This window comes from Phyllobates terribilis, unplaced genomic scaffold (assembly GCF_046119375.1).
Source record: "Phyllobates terribilis strain yellow unplaced genomic scaffold, ASM4611937v1 Scaffold_13__5_contigs__length_258822181, whole genome shotgun sequence".
NCBI classification, from domain to species: Eukaryota; Metazoa; Chordata; class Amphibia; order Anura; family Dendrobatidae; genus Phyllobates; species Phyllobates terribilis.
This window is the reverse complement of record NW_027362773.1, coordinates 166,605,341-166,619,654: the sequence shown is the minus strand read 5'-3', so window position 1 is coordinate 166,619,654 and position 14,314 is coordinate 166,605,341. Positions and strand designations below refer to the sequence as shown.

Genomic DNA, 14,314 nt, shown 5'->3' with positions numbered 1-14,314 from the left:
ACGCTCCAGTACTGATATAACCTCCAGACATTACACCATAAGTGACTGATATCAGCCTCTTATAACGCTCCAGTACTGATATAACCTCCAGACATTACATCATATGTAACTGATATCAGCCCCTCTTATAACGCTCCAGTACTGATATAACCTCCAGACATTACACCATATGTGACTGATATCAGCCCCTCCTATAACGCTCCAGTACTGATATAACCTCCAGACATTACATCATATGTGACTGATATCAGCTCCTCTTATAACGCTCCAGTACTGATATAACCTCCAGACATTACATCATATGTCACTGATATCAGCTCCTCTTATAACGCTCCAGTACTGATATAACCTCCAGACATTACATCATATGTGACTGATATCAGCCCCTCTTATAAAGCTCCAGTACTGATATAACCTCCAGACAATACATCATATGTGACTGATATCAGCCTCTTATAACACTCCAGTACTGATATAACCTCCAGACATTACATCATATGTAACTGATATCAGCCCCTCTTATAACGCTCCAGTACTGATATAACCTCCAGACATTACACCATATGTGACTGATATCAGCCCCTCTTATAACGCTCCAGTACTGATATAACCTCCAGACATTACACCATATGTGACTGATATCAGCCCCTCTTATAACGCTCCAGTACTGATATAACCTCCAGACATTACACCATATGTGATTGATATCAGCCCCTCTTATAACGCTCCAGTACTGATATAACCTCCAGACATTGCATCAAATGTGACTGATATCAGACTCTTATAACGCTCCAGTACTGATATAACACTCCAGACATTACACCATATGTGGCTGATATCAGCCCCTCTTATATCGCTCCAGTTCTGATATAACCTCCAGACATTACATCATATGTGACTGATATCAGCCCCTCTTATAATGCTCCAGTACTGATATAACCTCCAGACATTACATCATATGTGACTGATATCAGCCCCTCTTATAACGCTCCAGTACTGATATAACCTCCAGACATTACATCATATGTGACTGATATCAGCCTCTTATAACGCTCCAGTACTGATATAACCTCCAGACATTACACCATATGTGACTGATATCAGCCCCTCTTATAACGCTCCAGTACTGATATAACCTCCAGACATTACATCATATGTGACTGATATCAGCCTCTTATAACGCTCCAGTACTGATATAACCTCCAGACATTACACCATAAGTGACTGATATCAGCCTCTTATAACGCTCCAGTACTGATATAACCTCCAGACATTACATCATATGTAACTGATATCAGCCCCTCTTATAACGCTCCAGTACTGATATAACCTCCAGACATTACACCATATGTGACTGATATCAGCCCCTCCTATAACGCTCCAGTACTGATATAACCTCCAGACATTACATCATATGTGACTGATATCAGCTCCTCTTATAACGCTCCAGTACTGATATAACCTCCAGACATTACATCATATGTGACTGATATCAGCTCCTCTTATAACGCTCCAGTACTGATATAACCTCCAGACATTACATCATATGTGACTGATATCAGCCCCTCTTATAAAGCTCCAGTACTGATATAACCTCCAGACAATACATCATATGTGACTGATATCAGCCTCTTATAACGCTCCAGTACTGATATAACCTCAAGACATTACACCATATGTGACTGATATCAGCCTCTTATAACGCTCCAGTACTGATATAACCTCCAGACATTACACCATATGTGACTGATATCAGCCCCTCTTATAACGCTCCAGTACTGATATAACCTCCAGACATTACACCATATGTGACTGATATCAGCCCCTCTTATAACGCTCCAGTACCGATATAACCTCCAGACATTGCATCATGTGACTGATATCAGCTCCTCTTATAACGCTCCAGTACTGATATAACCTCCAGACATTACATCATATGTGACTGATATCAGCTCCTCTTATAACGCTCCAGTACTGATATAACCTCCAGACATTACATCATATGTGACTGATATCAGCCTCTTATAACGCTCCAGTACTGATATAACGCTCCAGACATTACACCATATGAGGCTGATATCAGCCCCTCTTATATCGCTCCAGTTCTGATATAACCTCCAGACATTACATCATATGTGACTGATATCAGCCCCTCTTATAACGCTCCAGTACTGATATAACCTCCAGACATTACATCATATGTGACTGATATCAGCCTCTTATAACGCTCCAGTACTGATATAACCTCAAGACATTACACCATATGTGACTGATATCAGCCTCTTATAACGCTCCAGTACTGATATAACCTCCAGACATTACACCATATGTGACTGATATCAGCCCCTCTTATAACGCTCCAGTACTGATATAACCTCAAGACATTACACCATATGTGACTGATATCAGCCCCTCTTATAACGCTCCAGTACTGATATAACCTCCAGACATTACACCATATGTGACTGATATCAGCCCCTCTTATAACGCTCCAGTACTGATATAACCTCCAGACATTACACCATATGTGACTGATATCAGCCCCTCTTATAACGCTCCAGTACTGATATAACCTCCAGACATTGCATCAAATGTGACTGATATCAGACTCTTATAACGCTCCACTGCTGATGTAACCTCCAGACATTACATCATATGTGACTGATATCAGCCTCTTATAACGCTCCAGTACTGATATAACGCTCCAGACATTACACCATATGAGGCTGATATCAGCCCCTCTTATATCGCTCCAGTTCTGATATAACCTCCAGACATTACATCATATGTGACTGATATCAGCCCCTCTTATAACGCTCCAGTACTGATTTAACCTCCAGACATTACATCATATGTGACTGATATCAGCCTCTTATAACGCTCCAGTACTGATATAACCTCAAGACATTACACCATATGTGACTGATATCAGCCTCTTATAACGCTCCAGTACTGATATAACCTCCAGACATTACACCATATGTGACTGATATCAGCCCCTCTTATAACGCTCCAGTACTGATATAACCTCAAGACATTACACCATATGTGACTGATATCAGCCTCTTATAACGCTCCAGTACTGATATAACCTCCAGACATTACATCATATGTGACTGATATCAGCCTCTTATAACGCTCCAGTACTGATATAACCTCCAGACATTACACCATATGTGACTGATATCAGCCCCTCTTATAACGCTCCAGTACTGATATAACCTCCAGACATTACACCATATGTGACTGATATCAGCCCCTCATATAACGCTCCAGTACTGATATAACCTCCAGACATTACATCATATGTGACTGATATCAGCTCCTCTTATAACGCTCCAGTACTGATATAACCTCCAGACATTACATCATATGTGACTGATATCAGCTCCTCTTATAACGCTCCAGTACTGATATAACCTCCAGACATTACATCATATGTGACTGATATCAGCCCCTCTTATAAAGCTCCAGTACTGATATAACCTCCAGACAATACATCATATGTGACTGATATCAGCCTCTTATAACGCTCCAGTACTGATATAACCTCCAGACATTACATCATATGTAACGGATATCAGCCCCTCTTATAACGCTCCAGCACTGATATAACCTCCAGACATTACACCATATGTGACTGATATCAGCCCCTCTTATAACGCTCCAGTACTGATATAACCTCCAGACATTACACCATATGTGACTGATATCAGCCCCTCTTATAACGCTCCAGTACTGATATAACCTCCAGACATTACACCATATGTGACTGATATCAGCCTCTTATAACGCTCCAGTACTGATATAACGCTCCAGACATTACACCATATGTGACTGATATCAGCTCCTCTTATAACGCTCCAGTACTGATATAACCTCCAGACATTGCACCATATGTGACTGATATCAGCCCCTCTTATAACGCTCCAGTACCGATATAACCTCCAGACATTGCATCATGTGACTGATATCAGCCCCTCTTATAAAGCTCCAGTACTGATATAACCTCCAGACAATACATCATATGTGACTGATATCAGCCTCTTATAACGCTCCAGTACTGATATAACCTCAAGACATTACACCATATGTGACTGATATCAGCCTCTTATAACGCTCCAGTACTGATATAACCTCCAGACATTACACCATATGTGACTGATATCAGCCCCTCTTATAACGCTCCAGTACTGATATAACCTCCAGACATTACACCATATGTGACTGATATCAGCCCCTCTTATAACGCTCCAGTACCGATATAACCTCCAGACATTGCATCATGTGACTGATATCAGCTCCTCTTATAACGCTCCAGTACTGATATAACCTCCAGACATTACATCATATGTGACTGATATCAGCTCCTCTTATAACGCTCCAGTACTGATATAACCTCCAGACATTACATCATATGTGACTGATATCAGCCTCTTATAACGCTCCAGTACTGATATAACGCTCCAGACATTACACCATATGAGGCTGATATCAGCCCCTCTTATATCGCTCCAGTTCTGATATAACCTCCAGACATTACATCATATGTGACTGATATCAGCCCCTCTTATAACGCTCCAGTACTGATATAACCTCCAGACATTACATCATATGTGACTGATATCAGCCTCTTATAACGCTCCAGTACTGATATAACCTCAAGACATTACACCATATGTGACTGATATCAGCCTCTTATAACGCTCCAGTACTGATATAACCTCCAGACATTACACCATATGTGACTGATATCAGCCCCTCTTATAACGCTCCAGTACTGATATAACCTCAAGACATTACACCATATGTGACTGATATCAGCCCCTCTTATAACGCTCCAGTACTGATATAACCTCCAGACATTACACCATATGTGACTGATATCAGCCCCTCTTATAACGCTCCAGTACTGATATAACCTCCAGACATTACACCATATGTGACTGATATCAGCCCCTCTTATAACGCTCCAGTACTGATATAACCTCCAGACATTGCATCAAATGTGACTGATATCAGACTCTTATAACGCTCCACTGCTGATGTAACCTCCAGACATTACATCATATGTGACTGATATCAGCCTCTTATAACGCTCCAGTACTGATATAACGCTCCAGACATTACACCATATGAGGCTGATATCAGCCCCTCTTATATCGCTCCAGTTCTGATATAACCTCCAGACATTACATCATATGTGACTGATATCAGCCCCTCTTATAACGCTCCAGTACTGATTTAACCTCCAGACATTACATCATATGTGACTGATATCAGCCTCTTATAACGCTCCAGTACTGATATAACCTCAAGACATTACACCATATGTGACTGATATCAGCCTCTTATAACGCTCCAGTACTGATATAACCTCCAGACATTACACCATATGTGACTGATATCAGCCCCTCTTATAACGCTCCAGTACTGATATAACCTCAAGACATTACACCATATGTGACTGATATCAGCCTCTTATAACGCTCCAGTACTGATATAACCTCCAGACATTACATCATATGTGACTGATATCAGCCTCTTATAACGCTCCAGTACTGATATAACCTCCAGACATTACACCATATGTGACTGATATCAGCCCCTCTTATAACGCTCCAGTACTGATATAACCTCCAGACATTACACCATATGTGACTGATATCAGCCCCTCATATAACGCTCCAGTACTGATATAACCTCCAGACATTACATCATATGTGACTGATATCAGCTCCTCTTATAACGCTCCAGTACTGATATAACCTCCAGACATTACATCATATGTGACTGATATCAGCTCCTCTTATAACGCTCCAGTACTGATATAACCTCCAGACATTACATCATATGTGACTGATATCAGCCCCTCTTATAAAGCTCCAGTACTGATATAACCTCCAGACAATACATCATATGTGACTGATATCAGCCTCTTATAACGCTCCAGTACTGATATAACCTCCAGACATTACATCATATGTAACGGATATCAGCCCCTCTTATAACGCTCCAGCACTGATATAACCTCCAGACATTACACCATATGTGACTGATATCAGCCCCTCTTATAACGCTCCAGTACTGATATAACCTCCAGACATTACACCATATGTGACTGATATCAGCCCCTCTTATAACGCTCCAGTACTGATATAACCTCCAGACATTACACCATATGTGACTGATATCAGCCTCTTATAACGCTCCAGTACTGATATAACCTCCAGACATTACATCATATGTGACTGATATCAGCTCCTCTTATAACGCTCCAGTACTGATATAACCTCCAGACATTGCACCATATGTGACTGATATCAGCCTCTTATAACGCTCCAGTACTGATATAACCTCCAGACATTGCACCATATGTGACTGATATCAGCCTCTTATAACGCTCCAGTGCTGATATAACCTCCAGACATTACATCATATGTGACTGATATCAGCCTCTTATAACGCTCCAGTACTGATATAACGCTCCAGATATTACACCATATGTGACTGATATCAGCCCCTCTTATAACGCTCCAGTACTGATATAACCTCCAGACATTACATCATATGTGACTGATATCAGCCCCTCTTATAACGCTCCAGTACTGATATAACCTCCAGACATTACATCATATGTGACTGATATCAGCCTCTTATAACGCTCCAGTACTGATATAACGCTCCAGACATTACACCATATGTGACTGATATCAGCCCCTCATATAACGCTCCAGTACTGATATAACCTCCAGACATTACACCATATGTGACTGATATCAGCTCCTCTTATAACGCTCCAGTACTGATATAACCTCCATGCATTACACCATATGTGACTGATATCAGCCCCTCTTATAACGCTCCAGTACTGATACAACCTCCAGACATTACATCATATGTAACTGATAACAGCCTCTTATAACGCTCCAGTACTGATATAACCTCCAGACATTACACCATATGAGGCTGTTATCAGCCCCTCTTATATTGCTCCAGTACTGATATAACCTCCAGACATTACACCATATGTGACTGATATCAGCCCCTCTTATAACGCTCCAGTACTGATATAACCTCCAGACATTACACCATATGTGACTGATATCAGCCCCTCTTATAACGCTCCAGTACTGATATAACCTCCAGACATTACATCATATGTGACTGATATCAGCCCCTCTTATAACGCTCCAGTACTGATATAACCTCCAGACATTACACCATATGTGACTGATATCAGCCCCTCTTATAACGCTCCAGTACTGATATAACCTCCAGACATTACACCATATGTGACTGATATCAGCCCCTCTTATAACGCTCCAGTACTGATATAACCTCCAGACATTACACCATATGTGACTGATATCAGCCCCTCTTATAACGCTCCAGTACTGATATAACCCCCAGACATTACACCATATGTGACTGATATCAGCCCCTCTTATAACGCTCCAGTACTGATATAACCTCCAGACATTACACCATATGTGACTGATATCAGCCCCTCTTATAACGCTCCAGTACTGATATAACCTCCAGACATTACACCATATGTGACTGATATCAGCCCCTCTTATATCGCTCCAGTACTGATATAACCTCCAGACATTACACCATATGTGACTGATATCAGCTCCTCTTATAACGCTCCAGCACTGATATAACCTCCAGACATTACACCATATGTGACTGATATCAGCTCCTCTTATAACGCTCCAGCACTGATATAACCTCCAGACATTACACCATATGTGACTGATATCAGCCTCTTATAACGCTCCAGCACTGATATAACGCTCCAGTACGGATATAACACTCCAGTACGGATATAATGCTCCAGTACCGATATAATGCTCCAGTACGGATATAACGCTCCAGTACTGATATAACGCTCCAGTACTATTGTGTCTTGGGGTTAGAGGCTTGTATAATGGAGAGAGTCCCATATGGTGTATAGTCGCAGTCCTCTGAAGCGTCCGTGCTATTCCTAATTCCACCTGTAGGTGGCAGCACCGCTCTGGGGTGAACACTAGTAGTGTCAGTATCGGTGCAGGATTTATCTCACAGATCCGGTGCTGGGTCTTTATGGGATCTCATGATGGACATGGGAAGCCGACTGTCTTTGGCATTAACATGGAGTTTGGGTAACATCCATCCTGTATGAATGTCCCCTCGTGGTCAGTGATGACACAGATGACAGACGTCCAGCTCTGCCGTGTGATGCCACTAACAGCGGCTTAGTTGTAGTAAATCCACGTATCAGGACAGCAGGGACTCACCCGCGCCGCCGTCCATGATGCTGCGGAGTCGTCACTGCAGGGACTGAGCTGGACGGAGACATTTCGGGCAGGACTGTGTCCTTCCACTTCCCACGCCTCCATGTCTGGATATATCCATAGTAATGTGGCCCCGCGCTCAGCCGGGAGGAGTGAGAGTGAATGTAGAGCTCTACACGACCGTACAGCCAGGACGGCGCTCAGATCTATATAGTGACAGAGATACGACAAGATCCCTGGAGTCAGCTCAGGAGTGTACACTGCCCCTACACATTATTCCCTGCCCTATACATGACACTATGTGACATCACCAGCCTTCTCCTCTCTCTGTGACATCACCACCCTTCTCCTCTCTGTCTGTGACATCACCACCCGTCTCTCTCTGTGACATCACCACCCTTCTCCTCTCTCTCTCTCTGTGACATCACCACCCTTCTCCTCTGTCTGTGACATCACCACCCATCTCTCTCTGTGACATCACCAGCCTTCTCCTCTCTCTGTGACATCACCACCCTTCTCCTCTCTGTCTGTGACATCACCACCCTTCTCCTCTCTCTGTGACATCACCACCCTTCTCCTCTCTCTCTGTGACATCACCACCCTTCTCCTCTCTGTCTGTGACATCACCACCCGTCTCTATCTGTGACATCACCACCCTTCTCCTCTCTGTCTGTGACATCACCACCCTTCTCCTCTCTGTCTGTGACATCACCACCCGTCTCTCTCTGTGACATCACCAGCCTTCTCCTCTCTCTGTGACATCACCACCCTTCTCCTCTCTCTGTGACATCACCATCCTTCTCCTCTCTCTGTGACATCACCACCCTTCTCCTCTCTCTGTGACATCACCACCCTTCTCCTCTCTGTCTGTGACATCACCACCCTTCTCCTCTCTCTGTGACATCACCACCCTTCTCCTCTCTGTCTGTGACATCACCACCCTTCTCTCTCTGTGACATCACCATCCTTCTCCTCTCTCTGTGACATCACCACCCTTCTCCTCTCTGTCTGTGACATCACCACCCTTCTCCTCTCTCTGTGACATCACCACCCTTCTCCTCTCTGTCTGTGACATCACCACCCGTCTTTCTCTGTGACATCACCACCCTTCTCCTCTCTCTCTGACATCACCACCCTTCTCCTCTCTCTCTCTCTGTGACATCACCACCAATCTCCTCTCTCTGACATCACCACCCTTCTCCTCTCTGCCTGTGACATCACCACCCGTCTCTCTCTGTGACATCACCACCCTTCTCCTCTCTCTCTGTGACATCACCACCCTTCTCCTCTCTGTCTGTGACATCGCCACCCGTCTCTCTGTGACATCACCACCCTTCTCCTCTCTGTCTGTGACATCGCCACCCGTCTCTCTCTGTGACATCACCACCCTTCTCCTCTCTCTCTCTCTGTGACATCACCACCCTTCTCCTCTCTCTCTCTCTGTGACATCACCACCCTTCTCCTCTCTGTCTGTGACATCACCACCCGTCTCTCTCTCTGTCTGTGACATCACCACCCTTCTCCTCTCTCTGTGACATCACCACCCTTCTCCTCTCTCTCTCTGACATCACCACCCTTCTCTCTCTCTCTCTGTGACATCACCACCCTTCTCCTCTCTCTCTGTGACATCACCACCCTTCTCTCTCTGTGACATCACCACCCTTCTCCTCTCTCTCTCTCTGTGACATCATCACCTTTCTCCTCTCTCTCTATGACATCACCACCACACCCTTCTCTCTCTGAGACATCATCACCCTGCTGCTCCATCTCTGTGAGGTCACTCTACCCATACTGGGGGTTAGGCTATGTGCGCACGTTCAGGATTTGATTGTAGAAATTTCTGCAAGATTTCTACATTTTTTGGCAGGAAAAAACGCTGCGCCAAAGACGTGTGTTTTGCCGCGATTTTGGTCCGTTTGTGTACAGCAATGAGTCCTTTTAGGTGCTAAATAAAGATATTTGAAAAAAGAAACATGGGACATCGCTTTAACCCTGGGATTACCACTGGACCCGGGGTGAGTATATTGGTTAATTTAAATGATTAAAGAATGTGTCTGTTGTATTTCAAATAAAATGTTTTACTCTCAGTGTGTGTGTTTATTTAACTCTTTACTTACAGGTTTAGTAATGAGGGTGTCTGGTTGACACCTCTTCAGCACTAAACGACACCTCTTCATCACTAAACAAAGGGCTTGGTGTTTGACTTTTAGCCTAGGAAGGCGAACATGTTCCCTGGCTATTATTTACAGCTCACAGCTGTTTGGTTAGCCGCTATGTCCCCACGATTCGCAACTAGCAGCGCTTTGGACGCAGCGTATTTTTGCTGCATCTAAAAAGCTGTGTTCTAATGCTGCACTTGTTTTGTCAGTACATGTGGATCCACCACATGTAATGACATTTCAATTGGTAAAAATCTGCAGCAGAGACTAGCGTTTCCGCTACAGAAATTAACATGCTGCGGGTGAGTTTAAGTACATGCCCATGATCAGGAAATGCTGCGAGTTCGAAGCTGCGTATTTATGCAGCGTCAAACCCGCAGGCCGCAGCGGCCAGATGTTACAGTATAGTGGATGGGATTTCTAGAAATCCCATGTCCACTATGTGTGCATCTGAGGCTGCAGATCACCCATGGACACTGACATGCGGAGCGTCTTTCAGGACCGCAGCATGTCAAATTCTCTTGCGGAGTCACTAGTTTCCGCAACAGAAATTTGACTACTAGAATGTATTGACTGCGGTAAATCCACGTGGTTCAGTGAACACATCCGGGTTTACCTACATTCAATGGAATACAGCGTTTTGGACGCAGCAAAAATATGCTGTGTCCAAAGCGCTGCTACGGCCGAGGAAGGGGCCATTAGCCAAAAATGTTCCGTGGCTATTAATAACAGCCCACAGCAGTTTGCTTAGCCTTCACAAGCTAGGACCCCACAAAAAAATTGACGTAGGGTCCCCCTATAAAATCTAGCCAGCAAAGGCTAGGCAGACAGATGCGGGCTGATATTAATAGCCAGGGAAGGGGCCATGGATCCTGCCCCCTCTGAGGCTAATAATATCAGCTCTCATCCGCCCCAGAACTGGCGCATCCATAAGATGCGCCAAATCTGGCGCTTCGCCTCCGCTTTTCCCACTTACCCTGGTGCAGTGGCAAGTGGGGTAATAGGGTTGGGGTTCATGTCAGCCTTGTATTGGCAGCTGACATGAAGCCCAGCTTAGTAATGGAGGGCGTCTATAAGATTCCCCCATTACTAACCCCCTAGTAAAGTTTTTAAATAAAAACAAGGCCACAATAAAGTCTTTTATTTTAAATAAAATTCCACACAGTTTTCATTATGTATTTAAAAATAAAAAACACCGTATACTCACCTAACAACTAATCCCCGATGCCCTCGTCTCCTGTAAGAAGCCAAAAATAAAAAACAACCATATCCCTCACCTGTCCGCCGTGATGACAAAATCCCGAGTGTCCAACAGAGATCTGGATCACTTCTACAGCAGTGACACCAGCAATCACTGGTGTGACTCTTGAAAAGGATAGCACTGTATACACTGACAGGAGTGTAATCACTCCTGTCCGTGTATAGCGCTGAGCTGCTGGGACTGAGGTCAATGGAGTTCATCAACTGAAGATCAGCTGAGAGCTCCGGTGCCCTCACTTACTGCATCAGTGTTGCACACAGCACCGATTACATAAATGAGGTCACCAGAGCTCTTCAGCTGATGAACTCCAGTGACTTCAGTCCCGGCAGCTCAGCGCTATACATTGCTGGGAGCGATCGCGCTCCTGTCAGTGTATTGCCAGCTGCCGGGTGATCGGATCGCCGTGAGACATCGGGATTACGGCGTACAGGTGAATATAAGGTGTTTTTATTTTAATAACGCAAGAAAAATGCACAGTGTGCATACAGCCTTATAGTTTCCCACAGCTGGAGAGCCGCAGGTTGCAGACTCCAAGCACTAAATACAGCAGAGCCTCAATTTCTTTCACCCACAGAGTAGCTGTTGTCAGCACCAGGCCTTACCTCAGCTTCTCAGCCACAAATATGACTCTTCTCTCCAGCAGCAGCGAGGCAAATATCCGGATGATCTGCCGGACACTGAGGCATCTGAAGAGACATTCGAAGTCCACATGTTCCAGCCGTGAATCCATCGGTCTCCGCAGCTCGATGATCTAAAGTGACAATGAAGAGTAATGAAATGTGCAGGTGACCACATGGGGGCGCTAAAGATATTACTCCTCTCCAGTACCTCATTCCCTGCGCCTGGGAGGAATGTCTTCACTCGGATTGTCTTCCCAGGAGCCGGGAAGGGAGACTCCATCAGACTCCTCATAAATGGGTAGACAAGCGCAGCAGAAATCCCCCTCCTCCGCTCCACCTCATCCAAGATCTGCGGAGAAAAAAAGATGTCACTATTTACAATAAAAGCGAAGGGACGGCAAGAGAAGCGCCAGGATAGGCCCTCCAACAAGGAGTCACACTACTGAAATCCCAGGCATGGAGACAAGCCGAGCTCTGCTACATCTGTATCAGGATCTACAACGTCTGTAGTGTGGAGTCAGATGAGCCGGCACTCAGCGAGTCTCCACTGTAATAACTGGCGCCAACACAAACACCAGCGAGCTCTGCGCTCCCAGCAGCATGGGGATGTAATGAAGAGAGCGCCAGCATTACAGCACTCAGCGGTCTGACCTGGAACTCAGCAGGACGTCTCCCCGTCCTCATACTGGGCGCACAGTGAATGCGCTGGCACCAGGTATAGCTGCAAGAGCACCGAAACACTGCAAGAGGGCGCTACCTGCCCCTCCGGGCACGAGGACGGCAGAGGCGACTGCTGATCACAGCAGACACTGTGGTCCCTCACGGAGGGGTCAGAGGAGTAAGGCTCTGTTCACATGTCCAGTAATCATCCGTCAGAACGGATCCAGCAACAATCTGTTGGCAAAAACAAGTTGTATCCACACAACTTTTTTTGTCGTTTTTTTTTTAAAAAAAACAAGACTCGTATGGCGAAGTCAACAAAAGTCAAAAAGTTATGGCTCTTGGACGAAGAGGAGAAAGAATAAAGCACAAAAGCAAAAAAATACACAGGCCTGTGACTGCTCTCCTAGATCAGGGAGACCCTAGGACCCATTAAGAGGCGCCATTCTGGAATACCCCTATAAGCCAAGGGTGGGCTCTGTGCAGTTACAATAATCAAAAACGGTAATTAACCCCTGTAAAGCCATGAGAAATTAAATATGGCATATAACACAACTGATCATACGAGTCTATAGAATGACGCACATGGACAAAAACAGAGGGCAAAAAGGGTCTGAAATTACCCAATGCGAAATGTCGTGGGAGAATTTGCTGTAGTTTGACATTTTGGAGCAGAGGAATAAAAGCCGAACATTTGCACGAGGGCTGCACATAATGGCGCCTGGCGGCTTGATGAATGTACGGTTTGTGCTTGCCCCAGATGTTTGTTTTTTCATGTACCCGGATGCCGCTGCCTCCTCTTACCTTGGAGAACAGGTCGAAGCATCCCAGCCGGCTGATGACACAGTAAACCTCGGGGAGCCGCGGACCCTTCCCGCTGGGCTGTGAGAGAGATGATACAAGTCAGATCCCGGCGCTTCGCCGAGCACACACTCTACAACCAGCACAAAAACACATTAGTAAATGTTACAGCAGTGAAAAATCAACTGATTGCAAAAGTTTACATCCCCTTTAATAGTGACACGGGCCAGCACTACCATCATGACCCTCACAGGGGAACATCCGCTGATATTATGAGGTTTACTCAAAATGATGGCGGCCGTCCTCCTCTCTCATTATCATATTGTGGTGGCTCCGCAGGCTGTAATTTGGGGTCTCCAACCTGTAATTTGCAGCGGTCACTGATATTAATTCTAATCCAGAAACACTCAGTGTTATTCTCAGATTGATTTCAAGGCTCAGAGAAGCTCGACGGGTGGTGAGGAACGCTCCGCTGCACAACTGCTCCAGCACTGCTACAACTACCACTCCAGCACTGCTACAACTATCACT

At 44.9% G+C, this 14,314-nt stretch overlaps 1 protein-coding gene across 3 annotated transcripts in view; it reads right to left on the bottom strand.

Annotated features, from left to right (window-relative positions):
• Positions 1-14,314, bottom strand: part of DENND2B (DENN domain containing 2B) — a 433,939-nt gene that overhangs the window by 98,360 nt on the left and 321,265 nt on the right. For all 3 annotated transcript variants that reach the window (XM_073659026.1, XM_073659025.1, XM_073659024.1), the window contains 3 exons: positions 13,787-13,864; positions 12,531-12,671; positions 12,305-12,453 (listed from right to left, as the gene is read on the bottom strand). In XM_073659026.1, coding sequence (XP_073515127.1) covers positions 12,305-12,453; positions 12,531-12,671; positions 13,787-13,864 — 368 coding nt within the window. The remainder of the gene's footprint in view (positions 1-12,304; positions 12,454-12,530; positions 12,672-13,786; positions 13,865-14,314) is intronic.